At 45.1% G+C, this 23,414-nt stretch overlaps 1 protein-coding gene and 1 long non-coding RNA gene across 2 annotated transcripts in view; one reads left to right on the top strand and one right to left on the bottom strand.

The window, feature by feature from the left end:
• The window catches only part of Skor2 (SKI family transcriptional corepressor 2), a 40,445-nt gene extending 33,039 nt beyond the window's left edge, over window positions 1-7,406 (top strand). The window contains exons 7-8 of the mRNA XM_075970808.1: window positions 481-546; window positions 7,192-7,406. Coding sequence (XP_075826923.1) covers window positions 481-543 — 63 coding nt within the window. The 3' untranslated portion in view covers window positions 544-546; window positions 7,192-7,406. The remainder of the gene's footprint in view (window positions 1-480; window positions 547-7,191) is intronic.
• Window positions 1-23,414, bottom strand: part of LOC142848604 (uncharacterized) — a 30,403-nt gene that overhangs the window by 4,730 nt on the left and 2,259 nt on the right. The window lies entirely within an intron of this gene.

Here is a 23,414-nt window from a genome sequence, read left to right as displayed (position 1 = left end):
TAATTCCCTTCATCAGTAATTGAGAATTTACCCAAAGTAATAATTTATGCTTAGACTTCTTTGTGATCCACAATGACAGTTTTATAAAGAAAACACTCTAATTAAACTGCATGATCATCTTGAACAAGTTTGCAATCGCATTCATCTGTGACCTTGGACCTATTTCAACATTGTGATGCAGTTTTCAAATAACAATAATGCCATACTGCTAAACACAAAGACCTTAAAACCTTTTCAAAAAGAAAATGCCTCCTGGTAACCTCAATGATTAGCTGTAGCAACAACCCGGTGTGTGATTGCCCGTTCTGTCCTTGCCACACTTTGCAGGCAGACTGCGAGCTGTACCTGGCAGCCTCACACAGCTGAGCAGAGGGGCTCTCAGCAGAGAAGATCCATGGGCATTCAAGTTGTTAGGGGCGATGATGATTCTCCATTAAGTATGTGTCGCCAGCTTGATGGTCTTGTTTGTTTATCTTACAGATCCCCTATGCAGCAAGTCTGATCAGGAAAGAGAAGCTTGGTGCCCATCTCAGCAAAAGCTAAAAGGTGAGCTTGCCAGAGGAGACGGTTCTTCCTAACCCTTCCTGCAGATGCTGGGGGTGTTCCTTAATGAAGTGCTGGTAATGGCCCAAGGGACTGAGAAAGTTGTATCCTCTGTTTAAGCCAACACATTTGTTATCCCAGGCTCAGACTTCCTAAAGTAATGGCTAAGTGCTTCTAAGAAATGACACAGCAAACTCCTAAATTTAAGAACTTCTCTCTCCAATCTTTAGAAGTGACGACCATTTTGTTCTGAAGTTTCTTTTTCTGTATGTCCCTCTGAAACATCAACAGTCATTCCTACAGTATCTCATTCTCTCTGCTGTTTCCAAAAGTCTCTCCTAGTCTGGCTTTCAGTGACTCACTGAACGTGGTGACATGAAAAACTGAGGAGTCACACAAACCATGGAGATACTGTTCAGGGAATAGTAATCTGGCCTTTCCCTAAGCCAAACCTTTTCTTTTCAATGAATCCAGTTTCACAGGCACATTCCTGCCAACAATTTAAAAGAAAAACGTCTAAACGTTAAAAAAAAAAAAAAAAAAAACAGGCAATGGAATCTCTAATTATATTCAGGAGAAACTAAGAATTTCAAAAGCGGTCTTTTAGGTCTATTGAGGAAGACACGCATATTCATTAGAACTGCAAGACTACAAAACTAAAACATGACTAGATTAAGATGACCTAACAATCAGGATTGCTAAACCAGTCCAAGTCCACTGCTAGACGCACCCCGTGTGTGCGCGAGCGCGCGTGCGCGCGCGCGCGCGTGTGTGTGTGTGTGTGTGTGTGTGTGTGTGTGTGTGTGTGTGTGTGTGAGTTTATAGTATATGCATGTAGGTGTGCGCGTACACTTGTCCGTCCATGCCTTCAGAGGTCAGAAGTCAATGCTGGCTGGTCTTCCTAGATTGCTCTCTGTCTTACTTTTTGATACTGTATCTTCACTGAAACCGGAATTCACCACCTCAGCTAGACTAGCGGGCAGCAAGCTGGTGCCACGATCGATCCACCTGTCTTTGCCTATCCCCCAACCCCAGCGCTTGCGTTATGGAGATGCGCCACCAGACCCAGCTTCTCTGTGGGTAGTGAAGTCAACTCGGGTTCTGTGCTTTTGCGGCAAGCACACGTTACCACTGAGCTATCTCCCAAGGCTCAAGGTAGCCTTCCCTCCTGCTCATGGACAAGAAGCATATTTTATCCATTCCCTCCAGATGACACTGAGAGGCCCCTACCCCTGAAACTTGTCTTCAGCTCACTAGAGTCTCTTTGCGGGGTGGAGGTGGGGTCCTTACAAAACTGGTTCATCGACCTTTCTGTCACCCGTGTTTCTCTTCCGCATATTGTGTACCCGCCATGTGCGGATGACCGTCTTTGCCACCATCTCTATCAGGGGTATATTTCAGTTTCAGTCTTGCTTTGACAATGATAATCCCACATATCATCTCTCAAACCCCGTGAAATACTCACGTGCTGCCTCTTCACTTTGTCCTTGGGAAAATGAAGTGTAGAGAAAGGACATGAGACATCGTGTGTGTGTGTGTGTGTGTGTGTGTGTGTGTGTGTTGCAAAGCTAGGAAGAGGTGCCAACGCAGGCTGCCTTAGATACAGTGTTGGTCTGTTCTAGCCTGTACATCTTGTTCTAGCGGAGAAGAAAGTAAAAGGATTGGAAGTAACATTATTCTGCTTCTGTCTCCATAAAACTAAACTCAAGTGAGCTTGCGAGTTTGGCTGTCAGCTGAAGTATTTGTACTAAGTCTGAGGATGATTGAATGATTGGATGATTTTTCTCATATTAAAGTAGAGCAGGTTGGTACTAGTAAAATGAATGGAAATTTTTATGGTGTTCAGATTCCATGACTCTTAAGTCAGAGAATATCAAGGTAATCAAGACAAGACTAACCAAATGACCTGTGGTGACTATTGGAAATGCCAAACTAATTCTCTTCCAAATCATCGAGAAAATACTAGCACGGGTGTTTAGAAAGAACCTGGTGTGACACACGTTCAGCAAAGCCTCCACATTATGAAGTCGCATACATGGTGGTGTCCGCAATCAAAGCTGAGTCACTGTAGACAAGATAAATCTGCTTTTAGGTTTCGAACCCTTGATGGCAGCCTTGCCTCGCTCGCAGCCTTTCTCCCACTTCCTGCCCCCCAGTGTGAGTTCATTTTGCGTGTTTGTGAGCCTCACGTCAAAGACAGTGTATTGAATGTTTGACTCAGTGTTTGTGAGATTCATCCATTAGAGGGCGGCTTGATTTATTTGTAGGAGCTGCAATGAGTTCTTTAATTCCTTCCACCTCCCATCTCATCCTCACAAATCCCATCTCGCACCTACATAGTGAAGACGCATTGCCTTGAAGTCTCTGACAACGGCAGAGCATATGGCTAGGTGGAGAAAGAGATTGATTTACGGTTAGAAACTAATGCTTCCTCCATGCTGATTTTGTTTCCATCCTTGCAGACAACAGGGATTTCTCTAAGTAGACCCTGGTGCTTTCGGAAGATTAGCGGTTACTTAACTGCTTAGCCCACTCAGCCATGCAGAGAATCATGACCATGTTGTTAGAGGCAGTCTCTGACTTTCCACGTGTGGAGCCTGCAAGGAGTTACCCCAAGAGAGATTACGAGATAAAAATCATTACAGCAAGGCAGAGAGACGGGTTCTGTCTTGCTGAGTGACCACAGGTTTCCAAATTAGGGCCTGATGCATTAGCATCTTATGCAAGAGCGACCCGTAAGGTAGTGTTCATGCCACCCAGTGGATTCCAATATGAATATTAAGGGGAGGAAGCTTTTCAAAACCACAGGCAATCCATTTAATCAGCCGGGCAAGTCCTGCCACATATCACTGCTCCACAAGTCCTCTTTGGCCCTCTGTTAGAACATAAGAAATGCCATGGTGTGTCCAATTACAGTGTCTACCCAGGCCAGCACACCAACTGCCATCCACTGGAAGAGTCAAGCTACTGTTACTAACATCAGCCTCACAGTTAAGGCGCATGCGTCGAGCACTCTTAACTCACCCTTGGTATATTCATTATCTATGGATTTATTTAAAGTCTTTCTTCAACCTAGGCACAGTCCCCTTTGGAGCAATGAATTCTATTTGTTTAGCAACCAGCTGTGTAAAGGGTAGTTTAGTTTATTTATCTCTAAACCAGCTACTAAAACAAGCCCCATTAGGTTAGACATTGTTCTGCTTGGCTTGTCCGTTGTATTGTGAGTTCAGGAGAGCAGCAGGAAGGAGTGGAGAAACATGTCCAAGAGTTATGTGGGTACTCACCTAGACCCTTCTAAACATTTTTATTTTGTTTTATTGTGTGTGTGTGTGTGCGTGTGTATGTGATGCATGTGTGTGTGTGTGTGTGCGTGTGTGTGCATGCTTGCGTGCGTGTGTGTGTGTGTGTGCATGTGTATGTGATGCGCGCGCGTGTGTGTGTGTGTGCATGTGTATGTGATGCGTGTGTGTGTGTGTGTGTGCATGTGTATGTGATGCGTGTGTGTGTGTGTGCATGTGTATGTGATGCGTGTGTGTGTGTGTGTGTGTGTGTGTGTGTGTGTGTGTGTGTGCCACGTATGTGCAGGAGCTCACAGAGGTCAAAAGTGCCATCCTGGAACTGGAGTTAGAGATGGTTGTGAGCCTCCTCATGAGTGCTGGGAGCTGAACCTGGTCCTCTGTGCTTTTAAACACCGAGCCCTCTCTCCAACCCCTGGACCCATTTTCAAGTCTGGGGTCACTTCTGATGTTGTTCCTCCTGGGTAGTTATTGCTTTGAACAGCCTCTGCAAGACACCTCAGTGTCACTGGTCTACAATCTCTACCCCAAATAGAAAATGTTACAACATCAACATTGCTTTAATTTTGACTTTATGTTCATTTTCTTTTAATTACCTTCAAAATTTTACAAATGTTGTTCATGTCGCCGGTAGAAACACCTGTGTCTTTACCAGGAAATAATGAGATTGTTTTACCTCAGTGGAAACTGAGTCATAGAAAGGCTCATTTACAGTGGCATGCCATTTTCCAAGACAGTGTATCTATCTAGTGATAGATACGACAGTACCTACCATTGCTTTAGCAGTAACTGTTCCACTGGGGACTAAGTGCTTTGTGTGTATACCCCTTGTGGTATACAACCCTGAAGGTGGATGCTATAGGACAGGATGGCAGATCACATTCCAGCCCCCATTTCATAGATTCAAACACCGAGACATAGGGAGTCACAGAGTTAGCAAATGATAATACCAGCATTCAGCCTTGGTCTGCTCACCACTTAGCCACTTTCCTGCCTTCCTTGGATCCTAGGGCTGATGAGGAGCAGACGGGATTCTAAATATGACATAGTAGCCTTTGTCGCCTGGAGTAATTCCATCCAATGTCTTTGCCTTTGCTCTACCCATACATTATAGAAGGCAAAGTCTCTTCCTTTTCTATAGCTCTGGGGATGGCTCTCGCATTCCAGACTTTTGCTGCTTTCTCTCTCTTCCCTGAAGGGTTGGTTTGTTTATTTTAAGTTTTATACAATATCAGTTTATTTTGAATTAAGTGAGGGGTGCACAAGAGTACAGGTGCTCAGAATCCAGAGGAAGAGATCGGGTCCCCTGGAGCTGGAGCCACAGGCATAGGTAACCAGCCCAGTGTGGCTGCTGGGAATCAAACCTGGGTCCTCCACCAGAGCATCGTATGCTCTTTGCCACTAAGCCATCTCTCCAGCCCCAGAAGCTACTTTTATTAAAGCCGAATCAGGACCATGTGTAACAGACCCTCAGATGATGGCCTGCTTATTTTTGCCTAATGTTTGAATTCTTTCTATCACTAACTGCTGCTTTGAACACTTTTGGAGAGTTTGAAAACGTGATTTCCGCCCCCATGTTAAGAATATCTACCTCTCTGCTAAATTACTAGTCTTTTTCACTTCACTTGTGGGAAAACCAAAGCAAAAGCCAGTCTTAAGAACAATGATGAAAAAAAACATTGCAAAAGGCTCTCGAGGGGATATAGCTAAACACTCTACTCTGCCTTCTATAAGTATGACCAGAGATGAAGATGGGGGATGGCTCTAGTCAGACCCTAGAGGACCTCTCCCAGAACAGACATCTTCTGTCAGTTGTCCCGAGTCACCCCACTGAGATGCAGGCAGCTGCTTCTGCCGTCTTTCATCTGAGAGCAGACACATGGGCCTGTTCTCTGCAGCGTGGCCCAAGACTCTGGACTTGATCTGTGCTTCTCTGATCTGCAACCCGGAGCTGCCGCCTGCTTCACATTTCTCATCCGTTGTCAATGTGCCAATCTGATTTTGAATCGCAAAACCCTCAGGGACACGTCACTGACACCATAAGACAAAATAATAATAAATAACAAATAAAATAGCATGACTTAGAGTACCCAGCCAAAACCAGCAGGCGAGGGGGCATGGAACGCATCTGTTCCTTCACGGCAGGCTGGCTTGATGCTTGCCCAACAGCTGGAAACTGGAGTTTCCTGAAGCAAGTCAGATACCTTTACTGCAAAGAAGGCATAGTGAGACGGCACACTCCGGTTTGCTTCACTGTCAGCAGAGATGCAGACTCTACTGTCGCGCCCCACCTCGTCCAGCAAGGATGGAGCGCGACACATGGGAGCTCTTTCACTGCAGTTTATTCCAGGACTTTATTCACTTTCTCTCTCTCTTCCCCTCTCTCTCCGGGCAAACCTCTCCCGGCCCTTAAGTAGGCATGGGCTGCCAATCCCGGATTGCCAGGTGGGCACTGCCCATAGGCCCACGCATATGCAAGCAGCTGATGATCATTGTGTGATAATAGCATAAGTCAGGTCTTAGGCATAATTAGGAGCTGATTATCAGATGTGGCTTCACGCAGCTTGCTACAGACTCTAACACAGCAGACAAATATATATATAAACAAAGATACTAGCGCATTTACATTTTTTTTTTTTTTTTGGTTTCTCGAGACAGGGTTTCTCTGTGGCTTTGGAACCTGTCCTGGAACTAGCTCTTTTAGACCAGGCTGGTCTCGAACTCACAGAGATCCGCCTGCCTCTGCCTCCCAAGTGCTGGGATTAAAGGCGTGCGCCACCACCGCCCGGCCGCATTTACATTTTTTAAAAAAATATTAAGGATCTGGGAAGATGGATTCCCAGGCAGAGTGCTTGCCACACAAGCATAAGCGTCTGCATTTAGGTCTCCATCAACCATGCAGCTGTGTATTTCGGGAACCCCAGCACTGGACGGGCAGAGACAGGTGCACCCCCTGTCTCACTGACCATCCAGCCTAGCCAAGTCAAGGGGCTCCCAGTGAGAGACCTTGCCTCAAAAACTAGGGCGGAGGGTGATTTAGGAAGACATCCACATTGATTGCTGTCTCCAACACACACACTGATGGGCATGCATGTGCACCCGTGTGCACACACACACAACAACCTATACACATGCATATACCAGATGTCAACATTGACCTCTAGCTTCGACACACACACTGATGGGCATGCATGTGCACCTGCATGCATACACACACATGCATATAACACACACTCACATTTATTTGAAATGTATTGAAACTGTAATAAAAAATTTTCTAAGTGTTTTATTATCTGATTGTATCATGCTTAGGTTGTCATGTGTCTATTTATTTATTTATGTCTTATCCCAGGTGACAGACGCATTTACTCTCATTCTCTTGTAAGATACAGCCTACCACTGAGCGCTTGGGACCTGCAGAAGAACTGCGAATTGAAAGGGCTTGGGAATCAAAATCAGGTTCAAGAGTCACCAAGGACAAGTGGCCGGCCTCACAGCAGCACGGACAGCCATGTAAAATAGACTGTGGCCATCATTCATTAGTGGGGGGAGGGGGGAGCCAACCAGAGCAGTCGATGCTTGTCACATCTCCTGGTGGAACCAAAGTTTGAATGTTTGTGTTTTTGAAGCATAACTAAATCCAGAGCGTAGGAAGTGCTGCTGGCCAACAGGCTGGGTGGGGGATCCAGATGGTTCCATGTGGTCTCTGCAGTGCCACACGATTGTCCTTTGCTTTAATGGAAGTGACTTGTAGTGGAAAGAAAACAGAAAAGCAACACACTCACTTTTCATAGCAAGCTGGGACAGACACACATGGCCCCGTCCTCTCTGGTACTTTGCCTGCTGTATGAAGATTGTATTCCTTGGGAAATATTTTACAGTTTAATATTGAGTGTAATTAAGAATATAATCATGTTATCAAAAATGGTATTTAACTCTGTTGTAGTTTCTTTAACATTCATGTGGATAAAAAGTCTATAATAAAAAACTATGAAGTCATAGATGTGTTCATGTAGTTAAATGCACACTTGCTTGGGGGCAACTCATAGAAACGATGCTTTTTAGAGTTATTTTGGCATAAAATATTTGAATAAATTATTTTTGAAATCAGAATTCCTTCACAGATGATTATTAAAGGTTAGACTAGCTTTGGACCCTGTCAGATCTGGGAACTACTCCATGACTCTAGGGTCTTTCCAAATTCCTGTCAGGTGGTCTACCAGACTCGGTGACAGAGTTAGTGCCATGGCTTCCTCCTGGCTGGAATGGAAAATTCAAATCCATATAATAGTTTTGTGAATAAAGAAAAAAGTTTTCAGATGTAATAAGCAGAAGAGCCAAAATGGTGCTCCTTTGCAGTGATGATTTCTGAGGTAGCTCTGGGCCCACCGTTGGATGACCCCGTGGATGACCTGTTGAAGCTGCCAAAAACCATCCTAAATGAAGACACTCACCGCTATTGGCAACCCTTGACAGACTTTAAAAGATACTTAAAAGGCATCTCCATGAGGCTGGAGAGACAACAGTTAAAAGCACTTGCTGCTCTTGCATAGGACCCAAGTTCAGTTCCCAGCACCCACATTCATCTACTCACAACCACCTGTAATTAAAGTTCTGGGGGTCTGGTACTTATGCAGGCATCCTCACACCCATGTGGACACACTCACACACACACACAATAATAATAATAAAGTGAATTTTTAAAATGCATATTTATGATATTTAATATTTTTACCCATCAGCTCTATTATCGTGAACTATCTAAGGAAGTGCCCCCAACTTCCTCCTGAGATAGATAAATGTTTTTATCTCCGCTGAAACATTTTGATAGCTTTCCTATGTCGTAGCAAACATCTGAAATACATGAACTTATAAAAGGAAATAAAAAGTTGGGGCTGGAGAAATGGCCCAGAGGCTATGAGCACTTGGTCTTCCTGCAGAGGATCTGGACTCGTTCTCAGCACCCATGTTAGATGGCTCACAACACCGCAACTGCAGTTCCGGGAGACAGGGTGCCCTTTCCTGGCCTCTTTGGCCCCTGTATGCACATGGTGCACATATATTCAGGTACACACACGTACATATTTTTTAAGAAGATTTCTCAAAGGATTGGAAGAAGGCTCAGTGGGTAAAGCAATCACCTCAGAAGTAATGAGGGACTGAATTTGGAGCCCTAGAATCCACATAAAATCTCAATGTGATGGCATGCATCTATAATCCCATCGCTCCTGAGATGAATGGGAGGCCAAAGCAGGAGAATCCTGGAGGCTCATGGGCTAGCTAGCCTGGTCTATACAGTATGGATATGACCCTACCTCAAACAAAGTAGAAGGTAGGGACCAGTGCTGGAGGCTTTCCTCTAACCTCCACGCATGCACTTTGGCGTGCACATGACTGCGCTCACATGTGTGAATGAACATACGCCAGAGATGGATGGGGGCAGAGACAGAGAGAGACTGAAAACAGAAGAATCAGAGACCGTACTTTGCCGTATTGGCTTCAGTCCATGGTCTGCTGACTTTATTGCCTTTGGTCTGATAGCAAGGCGTCGCACTATGGTGGAAGTGTATAGAGGCACCATACAGAAGCCAAGAGACAAAAGCAGGGAGGCCCAGGATCCCAACATTCCACTCAAGGGTACACCCCTAATAATCTCACTTCCTCCCATGAGTCTCTACCTTCTAAGGTTCAACCCCAGGCAGCAATGCCACAGGTTAGTGCCTGGAGATGAAACCAAAAGAAGCCTACTCAGTTGTACCTATTTTCGTGGCTCATGAAGAAAGAGGACACATGGGAGACAATATGTAAATAGTCCCTGCAGCCACCTGATGAAAACGCTGCCGTGAAGATTGCTCCCTGTAGGGATGGGCCAGGACACGGGAGACACCTGTTCAAGAAACTGTCTAAAACGCCCTTCTTTGACTTCCGATGAAGCCTCAAATGCCCCAGTTGCACAAATACCAGCAAATGGTTATAAAGTGAAATGGAAATTTGAATTGGGTAACTTGATAACTAGACTCAAGTTACAACCCTAGCAGAGCTCTGAACTGACTTGAAGAGCACACTCAGTGCAGAGTGTTGAGAGCAGCTAGAGCCCAGATCCTGAATTTCTTGTAAGCAACTTGTTTTCCCCTGACCTGAGTGCCTGCAGCTGCTCTGAGCACGAGACCTTCAGGAGTTCCTGATGGCAGGAGAGTGGTTTCTGGTGGGTTTGGCTGGGGCGTGGCTATCTCTATATAATCTGCCCCTGAACATAATAAAGGAGGCATTCTTGGGGAATTCAAGGATGACCCGTGTCGCTGTCTCTCTGTCTGTGTGTGTTTGTGTATTTTAACCTCCAGGCCTCTTGCCCGAAGCTCGCGAACTGGGTGCCAGCGCACAGAGCGCAGACACGGGGGCGTGGAGCGCGGTACAGAGACCAGTGGCCTCTGTACCTAGGGACAAGATGCTACCCTGGTAACATTCTTCTAAATCCCAGGCTCCAGAGCCGTTCCACCGCACGCCTCTCGCTGAGTGCTACAGCCTTCCTGCCCCAGAGCCCACACCTCAAGGTATTTTCATCTAACTCTCTTTTCCCTTTAAGCACTAGAACCCAACAGTCCTCCGTGCAAGTGTAAAGCATCTCACCACGGGCTGGAGAGATGGCGCAGTGGTTAAGAGCACTGCCTGCTCTTCCAAAGGTCCTGAGCTCAATTCCCAGCAACCACATGGTGGCTCACAACCATCTGTAAAAGAGGTCTGGCGCCCTCTTCTGGCCTTCAGGCATACAGACAGAATATTGTATACATACATACATACATACATACATACATACATACATACATACATAAATATAAAAAAAAGCATCTCACCGGAACTCAGAAGCATCCGTAGAGAAGCATCCAACTAACACTGTATGTGCCTGGGCTAGCTGAGAAACCTGTAGAAACCGACAGGGCCTCCGTCTGTAGCACCGCGGGAGGGCTATAAGTAAAGCCACTCTTTGAAAGGACAAATAAAAATTCTTGGCTCTCCAAAATGACACGAGGGCAATGTGACGCTCTTCTCTCTCACTGTTGCATCATCAAAATCCAAAGTTGGCCCAAATGCTGGCTAATGAATAAGACGGGTGGTACACGGAGTGTTCTCAATTTTAATGCCCAATTAGATGATAAGATCAAAAAAAGAGGCTGAAACAAAGCAAAGCTTTCAGCCCACAACTCATACTGCACTTCCTGTTAGACACGTCAGCCTGCTGCTTCCAGTCCTCAGAATGCCCAACTAATTGCTTCAGTTTGCTGAAGGCAAGGAGAAAGGGGGGCGTTCCATCCCAATTTCCTTAGGTTGAGCAGTAAGCGTAGGCAATAGAGGGAGAACTCTACCCTAGCTGCAAGGGACATGATCAGCCAGAGAAGAGCTCTGTTGTTTAAGAATTAAAGACAGCCTTGATCGACAGTGGGGAGTGTTAGTGATGTTTACTTTGTCCACTTGACACAGTCTAGAATCATCTGGGACGCTACCAGTAGGGATTGTCTAGATCAAGTCGGGCCGTAGGCATGTCTGTGAGGATGGTGTTGATTCTGTTCTTTGAAATGGGACGCCCCAGCCCACTGTGGGCAGCACCATTCCCTGGGTTTGAGTCCTGGACTGTGTAAAGGAGGAAATGATGAGCTGAGTGTAGGCACACGTGCGTCCATTCTCTCTGTCCTGACTGTGTGTGTGATGTGGCTAGCCACTTCAGGTCCTTCCTGGACTCTCCCACAGGAAACTCCAGCCTAGGACTGTAAGCTAAATAAATCCTTTCTTCCTTAAGTGGATTTTTGTCACGGCATTTACCACAGCAACAGAAATGAGAACAGTCAGAGAAAAGGAATTCTGTCATGTGAGACAGATATGTGACCATGTCCTTTAGGGGGTCGTCCAACTGACCTCAAGGTCCAATGACAGTTCCTTTGTCTCTCTTGACTGTATGTCCCAGGTCTGACCACTTCATCGTGTTTTCCATACCCACCCAAACCTCCTTCCATTATACCCACTTTTGTGGGGAGATTGTTACTGTGGTTTGAGTTTGAAAAGTTCCCTTTGTGTTTGAACCCTTAGTGACATTATTTGGGAAGGTTATGTTTGGAAGGTAGAGCCTCGCTGGAGGAATCGCATCACTGGGTGAGCAGGGAGCAGGCTCTAAGGTTTTATAGCCTGGCTTCACTTCCTATTCTTGCTCTGCTTTCTGGCTAGGCGACCTCACCTTCCCATGGCTACTCCCACCCCTCCACAATGGACTCAATCCCTGGAACTGTGAATCAAAATAAACCTTCTCTAAGCTGCTTTTCATCAGGATATTCTAACAAAGCAACAGAAAAGGAAGTGATTGTGTGTGTGTGTGTGTGTGTGTGTGCGCGCGCGCGCGTGTGTGTGTAAGGAAGGTTTTCAGGGTATTATAACACAGCAACAGAAAAGGAACTGATAGTGTGTGAGTGTGTGTGTGTGTGTGTGCATATGCATGTGTGTATGTGTGTGCATGCGTGCATGTGTGTGTTAAGGAGAGGTTTCAGGGTATTCTAACACAACAAAAGGAACTGATAGTGTGTGTGTGTGTGTGTAAGTATGCATGTGTATGAACAGGTTGTCAGGGTAGTCTAACACAGCAACAGAAAAGGAACTGATTGTGTGTGTGTGTGCATATGCATGTGTGTATGTGTGTGTGTGCAGGTACATGTGTGTGTAAGGTGTTTCAGGGTATTCTAACACAGCAGCAGAAAAGGAACTGATAGTGTGTGTGTGTGTGTGTGTGTGTGTGTGTGTGTGTGTGTAAGTATGCATGTGTATGAGCAGGTTGTCAGGGTAGTCTAACACAGCAACAGAAAAGGAACTGATTGTGTGTGTGTGCATATGCATGTGTGTATGTGTGTGTGTGCATATGCATGTGTATGTGTGTGTGTGCATATGCATGTGTGTATGTGTGTGTGTGCAGGTACATGTGTGTGTAAGGAGGTGTTTCAGAGTATTCTAACACAGCAGCAGAAAAGGAACTGATAGTGTGTGTGTTTATGTGTAGCGGGGGAGATGAGGGGCATACACACATGCTATGGTGCACATGTGGGGGCCAGAGAGACAACTCCAGGGTCAGTTCCCTCTATCCACCTTTACGTGGGTTCTGGATTTGAACTTGGGTCACCAGGCTTGTACGAGTGCTTTGCTCACTGAGCTATCTCATTGGACCCCTTCTCCTTTCCTGAAGTCTGTAATGTGAACGGAGCCAAAGCAGCCATTTGGGACAATGTGGTGAGTTTGAAGACGGGAACAATATGTTAATAGGACACGGGAAGGGAACAAAAGCTTGGGAACTATTGAGTCACCATTCCAACTTTGGGCTTCCTATTTCCAGATTTCTTTTACATCAGGAAGAAAACAGGAAAAATGAAGTTTTATTCATTTCATACTAGAATAATGTTATCAGACAACCCCCCCCCAGTTACACTGTAAAAAATATTGTGTGAACTTACCACATAGAATTAAAAACCTAGAAAATGAGCGTGTTAGTTTTTTGTCGATTCAAATGAGTAACCCCCCTTCTGATAAGTCACTTTGAGATGGGTCTGCCTACTTCAGAGCAACTGTCTGTGCTCAAGTCCTTTCTGAAATAGTTTCCAGAGCCCAGGTATGAGGAGGCAGGTCATGGCAGGACTTTGATTTTGTCCTAATCCTGCTACATCGTGATTTTCTCCCCAAGATTTACTCCAACTGATTTAAAATCACTTCCACCCGTCAAGCCTGCGTATCCCAAACTGCAGAGCTTGGCTGTTAATATGGATGTTAAAATGCAAACATCAAAGCTGGACGTGCAGTCATCAAAGGCAAAGTTCTAAATGTGTTTTTTTTTCTGCTCCCTTACCAGCCCCTCGCTCATGCGTGGTCCTTTAAGTCACAGAAGAGCTGTTACACCTGGCAGTGCTGCGCTCACTCTGGGTCTCCAGTGCAGATCACCCTGAGTTAACTATGCGGGGGACCATTCTGAAGAATGAGGTATTGAACCAGATACAGAAATTCCGGAGCAGCATTTGGAAGTCCCAAATTGTCAAGTCATGTCCTGCAGGTGTTCTGTCCTGGGTATTCTAATTTTGGAGAGCGGCTCCAAACAATGTGGAAAATCTCAATCTGAACATAATGCTTTAGCGCTTATAAATAAGCCAGGACCTCAATTGTCTGAGAGTACTAGTTGCATTTAAAATCATCTAAGTGGGCCAGCAAGGAGCATTTCCAAACCCCAAGTTTTGTTCATATATAAAGGGTTAAGTATTTTAGGAGAAAATTAATCTCCGTTTGAAAGTAAACTTGAGTTTTAAAAGCGATAATGATAAGACGGACCTTTCTTTCCGTACGGTTGCCCACATGAACAGGGTGGATCAGTCAGAAGGAGCCTGCACTGTGTCTTGGTCATTCTGTTTTCTAAGTGGTGTTTCTAGAAATGCTAACTGATGAAGAATGAACTAATCAGAACTCCCAAGGGTTCTAACTCCCTTTCCACATGATAGTGCTCTATGGGCACACGGGCTCAAGGACCTACATGTACAGGTGGTTTTGAAAACGGTTTACTCCAAACCAAAAACAAAAAACAAAAAAACTTCTATTAGGACCGAAGGAAGGAAGGAAGGAAGGAAGGAAGGAAGGAAGGAAGGAAGAAAGGAAAAAGGGGGAAGAGAGGAGGGAGGGAGGGGTACTCTTTATCTAACAATAGACACATTAGGTGTTTTCTGTTGCCTTTGATTGCAAACCCTTAGCTCTATTTAGGGCTGTGGTTCAGCCAGCTGTAGCGCTTGCTTATGCGACAATGTTTCAGAGGATATTAATGCTGTTAATCATTTGTGAACTCATTGCCACTTGGTTTAGGTGATGGGCATAAAGGTGAGCTAGCTGCAGAGTCAACCCTAACCCAGTTATTTCCACGAGAAGCTTTCGTGCCGGTTTCTTGGCCTTACCATAGCACTGAGCCAATGCTTGTAACATTCTTTGAGTTTCTCATTGTGAGTAGACAGATTGAGATAGGTAGGGGGCAGAGAAATTGTTCTTAGTTGGATTCGTCGTTAAGAACACTGGATGGGTTTCCACAGTGTCCAGGTTTGATTCCCAGCACAGACACAGTGGCTCATGACAGTAACTGCGGTTTTAGAGGATCTACCTCCCTCTTCTGGCCTGTGTGGGCACTGCACTTATGCTGCACAGACACCAATACAGGCCAAACACCCATTGAAAACAACAGAGAACAGAGCAGGTCCTGAAAGCGACCTGCTAGGTCAGAAACTGAGATGGAAGGGAACACTCTGCATCGTCTTCACAAGTTCACAGCGACACAAGCGGAGACGCAAGCAGGTGCATAGCCAGTTCCAACAAGGCCAGAGCTCCATAGCACAGGCAAGTTCAAAAGCAGCTGCCTGTCAATCAGCACTCACAATGGCACTGTTCACGAGGCTTTTGTGGGCAGGTTCCAGCCTTTGGATGAAAAGAACACCGAGGGAAAAACAGGATATCAAGAAACAAGCCTCATATGGTAACTAGTTCTCCTGAACAGGAGGGTAGCAGGCGGAGTTTGGTAAATCAGGCCACAGCCCTGGGAATCCTAGACTTGAGCCAGCAACTGCCAGGCATGCCTGGGAGGGAGGGGCTGAGGCTCTCTGTCTATAGCGTGGTCTGAGCTGATTTGCAGTCTTAAGGAGACCATCAAAGTGGACTGGCTTTCACTTGAGAAGGATGCTTGGAAAACAACTTTCTACAGGCGCCACCTTTTCCTACTCTAGGACAGAGATGCAATTTAGAAACAGTAGTCTCAGGCTCTGCTCTCCGCAGTGAGTCATCATCATGAAACCCCTTGACTCCACACGCCAGCAAGAGCGTCCCTGAAAGCAAGGCCTGCAGTTCTCAAATGATAAAAGCCGCTGCTCTCGTCCAGCTTTTACATCATCTCCTAAGGACAGTGGCTTCCTGGGTGGTTGTTAATGATGGTTTTCTTTATTATATTTTAGACCATTTAGCAAAGTTTATTGATTTATACTTCTTTGTAATTAGTTGTAGTGATTTAAATAGCTTTTACAGCCCTCTAGAGAATGGCTTTTTCAAAGGCTCAACGTTTTCCCCAAATTGTGTACTTTAAAACACGGTTAAATACTGCTCAAATTCAGCGCTATTACTGGCGAAACTGCAACTTTAAATGTCCTTGTTTTCTCATCTCTCTGCTTAAATGAAGAGATCATCCAGTTACTTGGCAGCCAATCACAGTAGCAGCAACGAGCATCAGCTGAGTTTTCCCAGTAAGCTAAACCTTGTGATGAATCTCTTGGTCTATTAACTCATATGATCCTCTCAATAACTCTATGAAGTGAGGCCTATCGAATTGAACCTCAGAGTTAAGATATTAAATTACTAAGTAGCAAAGCAGGGATTTGAACCTGGAGCCAGGGACACTTGGAAATCTTTGAATTTTACCATTCAATACTGCTGCTCACTGGTAAGTGAGCCACGCCGACCCCCATCTGCACCGTGTGTACCAAAATTCGTGAGGATGAGTCTTCTGTGCCTATTTCCCCCTAATTGAAGCATTCCCTCTGGAGGGGAGGCTTCTTAAAACTCAGGAAGCAAATGAAGTTTGCAAGGCTCAGGAAGGAAACAAATACAGGTGAGGATGGCCCTGAAACTAGATCCACAAGGTCCTTCCCTGTAGTGAGCCGGACAGGATCGCCATTACAAGATGGCGCCGACATCCTGTCTTGTTTGTTACAAACAACTCCATATTTGGCTTTGGCTTTGAGAGCTGCGCTCCCCGCTTCCCGCATGCGCGGTGGATGTAGATTCTTGAGCCTATCCCGATGCGGTCTGATGTCAGCTGTTGGTGGCAGCCAATCACAGGGCGACCCGTGTGCCAATTCCCTATTTAAGCGGCTGCCTAAGTGCACCCCTTCCCTTCGCTTCCTGCTGCCTCTCCCCTGTGCTCCCTGCCCCTTTGCTCCCTGTCCCTCGCTTTCCTGCCCCCTCCTTTCCTGCTCCCCATCAATCAAGGGCATTCCAGTAAAGCGTGATCTGAGTGGAATCCTGGTGTGGTGGTCGTTCTTCCGTCACCGGTCAAGAAGTCCGCCACACTTCCCCAAGGTTGCAGAAACAGGGAGAATCCAGGGAGAGGAGACTCTGCAGCCAGTGGACTGCAAATCGGGCAGGGAGCTCCAGAGATGCAGCTTTTGTGAGTCCTGGCCCATGCTTGGGTGGTGTGGTGGTTTGAAAGAAAATGACTCCCAAAGGGAGTGACACTGTTAAGAGGTGTGACGTTGTTGGAGTGGGTGTGGTCTTGGTGGAGGAAGTGTGTTATTGTAGAAGCAGGCTTTGAAGTCTTAGCTATGCTCAAGATAGCAAGTGTCTCAGTTCACTTCCTGTTGTAGCCAGCACCATGTCTGCCTGCACACTACCCTACTCCCCACAGTGATGATAATGAACTGAACCTCTGAAACTGTAAGCCACATGTCAGTTAAATGTTTTCTCTTATCAGAGTTGCCGTGGTCATGGTGTCTCTTCACAGCAATAGAAACCTTAGCTAAGACAGGGGGACTTTTCATGCAGCTGCCTGTCTTTGAGTCACCCATGTCCCTCTATCCAACCCCTGACCGAAGCGCCCTAAGTAACTCCGGCCAACTGACTGGCTCACCTAATTAGACTAGGACTAAATAATTTCTTTGGTCTGCCATCAATGCCCTGCCTGTGTGAATAGATGTTTGGGGTAGTGGGGAAAATCACATAACAGTTACCTTATTTGTAAGGATCCTGACAGAGTCCTTTTAACAACCTATCCGTCCCTAACTCACTCAAAGCTCCAATAACACTCTCATGATTCCTTTGCCTATGGTGTCATGCTCCTGGATGGATAAATACTCCAGAAAGACACTGCTCAGAATGGACCACCCAAGAATTAACAATATCAGGGGCTGGAGAGATGGCTCAGTGGTTAAGAGCATTGCCTGCTCTTCCAAAGGTCCTGAGTTCAATTCCCAGCAACCACATGGTGGCTCACAACCATCTGTAATGAGGTCTGGTGCCCTCTTCTGGCCTGCAGGCATACATGCAGACAGAATATTGTATACATAATAAATAAATATTAAAAAAAACCCTCAGAGACAGATATTGGGGTTCAACCTGAAGACCAGAAAAGCAAAGCAGCCAGTCATGAGCTCTTACCTATACCTCAGTCCAAAAACGGTGATCCTCACTCCCGGAAACCTCAGACTGAGACTGTGATTGAGAGCTGTCTAGTTCTGGGATTAAGGGTGTGTACCACTACCGCCTGGTGCCTATGGCAACTAGTGTGGCTATAGGGATTAAAGGTGTGTGTCACCACGGCTACTGAGGTTAAAGATGTGTGCCATTGCTGCCTGGTCTGTAAGACTGGCCAGTGCAGTTGTTTTACTTTCTGATCCTCAGGCAAACTTTATTTATTAAAATACAAATGAAATGCCACTACAGAAATCAGTGTGGCATGTCCTCAGGGAAGATGGGAATCAACCTACTTCAAGATCCAGCTGCACCACTGGTGGACATGTTCCCGAAGCGTGCGCCATCCTACCACAGAGATGTGCCGCGAACATGCTTCCCACGGGGCCATCTCTGTCAGAAGTTCTTTACAGACCATACCAACTGCCTACTCTGATTTAGACCAAGTTTGTGCAATTGTGGCATTACTGTCATCTAAGATACGCCCCCTGACTGCTAAGTCTAGTTGTCATTTAAAATAGTTTTAATTTATCCTTTGATAACTTCATACATGCATATATTTTGATAATCTTCATCCCCATCCCTCGCCCCTCTTGTACTCCCCTATTAACTTGTCATTTTGTATAACTTTTTCCCCCCTCCCCTTCCTCCTCCTCTTTAAATCAAAGTGTTCCTGGAATACATCTCAAATAGTTTTCTCAAGGAGAATATGGGAGGACCTATCTTCGTGATAAGCTTCCTAAAAGACGTGGCCTTATCATATTTATTGTTACATTACTATTATTGCAAAAAATGCCAAAAGAAATATTTCAAAGTGATTTGCACATTTAAAAGATTTTCAAAACATATTTGTTCCTTATAAAATGCTAGATTTTCCTTTGTACTTAAATTTTTAATGCAAAACTTTTTTCCTTGTTTTGCTCTTTGTTTTTTTTTAATTGTCATTTTAAAATTGGTAGATATTGGTATATAGTAGATATTCTGATTGGATATAAAATTTTAGATTCTAATTTGTTTTCTTTCAAAATAATGAAAGAAGTATACTCTTATCTCGGTAGTAGTTAGTTTCTCCTTCTATTTTTGGAATCTCTGTCGTTTGAGGAGTTTACACATGCTTACAACAGGCACCTATAGATGAGTGCTTCTCCCCCCCCTTCATCGGGGAGGCTTCTTTCTGCAGGTAGCTGGTGATGAAAGCAGAGACACACAATGTGCAGGCTGAAGTGCTCAGCTCTACATGGGAAAGCCATGTCACCCACACAGACAAGCAGGCATGCACGCATGCACACATGCATGCAAACACACACGCAGCTCAGGGATCTAAGAGCCAGCATCTGCAGCAAAGCAGTATTTGTAGGGCACGACAGCCCTTCCTTGCATGAGCTCACAATACTGTGCCTGTATGCACATGGCCCGCTCAAGAGCAAGCCATGCAAGCACAGAGCAGGAAGGGGTCTGTGAAGTCCCACCCCTGTGTGCTTCATGCACCACCTCTAACTGAACGACAGTTACATGACCCTGATGTCCAGTCCGGACCTAACCTGCCCTTTTGTTCCATGTCCCACTCATCTTAGCACTGAATCTCCGCAGCTTCATAACTTCATGCTAGTAGCCCATAACTCGTTTTTCTTAGTAGGCAGCCTCTCCCTCTCCAGCAGAAGAAACACACCTGATTATCTGTGCTTACCCTGCCGCAGCTCTCCCTCCCCAGCAGAAGAAACACACCTGATTATCTGTGCTTACCCTGCCGCACCTCTCCCAGCCCCCTGCATAATGTAACGTATTTCTTTAAAGTTCAATAAATTCCTTTAAATGATTTTCAGATTTATTTACTTTGTATGTGTGAGAATTTTGCCTCCATGGAAGTCTGTGCATATGTGTGCCTGGTACCCCGCAGGTCAGAAGAGGGCACTGGATACCCTAACCCTGGAACTGGAGTTACAGATGGTTTTGAGTCACCACGTGGGTGCTGGGAACCAAACCTGGATCCTTTGCAACAATTACAAGTGCTCTTAGCCTCTGAACCATCTGTCCGGCCCCTAAGGTTCAATAAATTCTTAATGAATAAAAAAGATGAACACATAAATGAATGGATGAACGAATAAGTTATAAACATTTAAGTAGTTTATTTTTTTTTTCAATTCTGATTTATTTACTCAAGTAGTACTTTTTGACCTAAAATTAGTCAGCTCAACGTAGTTACTCGGGATTAGTACCAGAGGTACGGTGACTCATTTTAATTTTTTAAAGAAACTTTTCATTTTAAGGTCCTATTTCCAGAAACACTCTATAGCACACAAATTTTCAGCTTGCAAAGGGTTTCATTTGTGTCTTATAGTAAAAATAGCTTGTACGTGTCCACAAATGTGAATGGAGCTCACTTGTGGCATTTTTCTATTTTGGTCCAATGCTGACCCAAATAGAAGCCATTTGGGTGAATTCTGCTGCCATAAGCCCATTTAAACCCAGGGTAGCTATTGTGAATAACAGGATTAAAAGCAAACATACTTCAGTCACCATTGATTCCCACTGAAGTCATAGATAAGAAAATAAATATATCTATATATGACCAGGACAAAAATGCTTAAAAAATAATCCATTTTTGTCAGACTTCACACTGATTCTAAATTTTTAATAAATAACACATAATATGTCTCTCCATTTGGGCTATTTTTTAATGACTGCAGGAATAGAGATGCTGAGATGCAAAACCAGAAAGAGAAAGGGCCAGGTCAAAAAGTTTATGGAAAACTTCTTCTAAGATCTAACTGAGGAAGAAAAAAAAATACCATAACCTCATTGTTTTCATTGCCAGGGGCAGGTTTTAGGTGGTGTAAATATAATGACTGTTTTCTTCAGTCAGTGGTTTAATTTTTCTCCTGTGATTTGTCACAGACGGGACTGTGGGAATACAAAAATGTGGGGAATTCTATGGGACAGACGACCCAAACTCTCGCCATAAAGAACTTGTTTTCATTGTTTGATTTCCTAAGAAGTACTTGGTTAGGATGCTCTAGGAAGAATTAACTGAGAGAGGGGAGGACCTTCCCAAACACACGAGCTCGTTTGCAGAGCAACCTCACAGGAATCCTCAAGAGGCCATGGGAGCTCAAACCAGGACTTCAGTTGATGAGAAGGTGGAGCCGTTACAACACCCCAGACTCTGCCCTGTATGAGAAGAAATAGATCGACTCACGTTTCTGGGGGCCAGAGAGCCCAAGATTAAAGAGCTAGCAATTGGTGAGGAAATTTTTGCTGTGTCATCCCGTGGTAGACAAGCAAAGAGACATGAATTTACTCTTTTACAATGACTGGCTTTTGAAATAACAGCATTAACCTAGTCCCAAGCAGAGTCCTCGGGACTCAGTTGCTTCTCAGTAGCCCTGTACCCACCCTGAAAGGAAAGGATATATTCTACAAAGACACACTTAGCCTTCCCGCTGACTCTCAGATGACTGAAACAGTGAAGTCCAAAGAACTAAAATAAGGTAGCGAAAGAAGCCCTGGTGCTAGCCTAGAGAGGAACTTGCCAGACAGAGAGATTTCACGCCATTCTGAAGAGCTTATCAGGCCAGCTTGCAGCACGGACCGGAGAGACATAACCAATGATGGGTCAGCGATGGGTGGGGCCACATCTTGAGCAGGACTGCTTAGTTATGCACAGTTGCTCCTCTTCTGAATGTAATCCCAACAACTAAGTCTCCTGGCTCTCTACTCTGGTGTTGGTAATTAGCCAGGCCTGACTTGTTGCAGCTGCCAGGGTCTGGTCTTTTACCCTAAAAACTTGGGTTAGAGTGCTGGTGTCTCAACTGCTTTCCCACTGCAATGACAGAGCACTATGACTAAGGTGGAACACAACACTTCACGGAGGCCGAGTTTCAGAGGACGAGTCCATGACTCTCACAGCAGGGAGCATGGCCGCACAGCTTCAGACTTGGTACTGAGGCAGTAACTGAGAGTGCACTTCTGATCCATACGCCTGAGCCTGAGTGAGAGAGGTGACTGCGGATGGCATCAGCTTTTAAAACCTCCAAGGCCACCTCCTCTTAATCCTTCCCAAACAGTTCCACCGACTGGGGACCAAGTATCCAAATATGGCTCTGATGGCCATTCTCAGTCAAACCACCACAGAGGAACACCCCAGGCTTTCTCTCTGGGGCCACCAACCAGCTCCTGAATCACGATACAGAGACTTATTAGTTATGAATGCTTGGCCCTAGCTTATGCTCGTTTCAAGTTAGCACCATTTTCCCCCTGTAGCTTAAATTAACCTGTTCTCTTCATCTGTGTTTTGCCTAAGGGGCTTTTTTACCCTTCTTTCTGTATGTCCTACTCTCTATCCAGGGGTTGGTGGCTGCTAAGCTGACCCCAGGTGTGTCCCTCTTTTTCTCCCTCATTCTCTTCTTCTTCTTCTTCTTCTTCTTCTTCTTCTTCTTCTTCTTCTTCTTCTTCTTCTTCTTCTTCTTCTCATTCTTCTCAAACCCAGATTTCTCCTCCTACTTATTCTCTCTGCCGGCCAGGCCTGTTTATCCCTCTTCTGCCTAGCTATCAGATGTTGAGCTTTTTATTAGACCAATCAGGTGCCTTAGGCAGGCAAGGTGAAACAGCAACACATCCTTTCATGATCAAACAAATGCCACACAAACAAATAAATGTACCACATCTTTACATCCTTAACAGAGGCGGCAGAAATGAATGTAACACACCTTTACACAGTTAAAGTAATAATCCGCAGCATAAACCAATGTAACATATCTTTACATCCTTAACAGAGGTGGCAGAGATAACTGTAACACATCTTTACACAAAGTAATAAACCTCAGCATAAACAAATGTACCCCAACTTTACCCAGTTAGAAGAACATCCCACCACAGATGGGCCTGTGCTCGGCAGGCAAGAGAGCTCGCTGTCCAAACATGAGGACCGGCATTCTCACCCTAGTACCCATGTAAAAGCTGGGCGTGCCTGCAACCTCAGTGCTGGAGGCAGAGACAGATGGATCTGGAAGCTCGCTGGCTGGCCAGCCTAGCTGAGCTTCAGGCTGAGCAAGAGTCTGCATCAAGGGAGTAAGTCAAAGAATGATAGAAAGACATTCAGCCTCCTCCTCTGGGTTTAGCACCATAAGCATGGGCATCTGTACCTGAAAACTCATGTGTACACACAACATATACATATCACACACACATATACATATCACACACACATATACATATCACACACCACATATGCATATCACACACATACATATCACACACACCACATATGCATATCACACACACCACATATGCATATATCTCTCTCTCTCTCACACACACACACCCTTTGCATTACAATGCTGATTAAATTTCAGC

The sequence above is a fragment of the Microtus pennsylvanicus genome, chromosome 4, assembly GCF_037038515.1.
Source record: "Microtus pennsylvanicus isolate mMicPen1 chromosome 4, mMicPen1.hap1, whole genome shotgun sequence".
Classification (NCBI taxonomy): domain Eukaryota; kingdom Metazoa; phylum Chordata; class Mammalia; order Rodentia; family Cricetidae; genus Microtus; species Microtus pennsylvanicus.
This window is presented reverse-complemented; position numbering and strand designations above follow the sequence as displayed.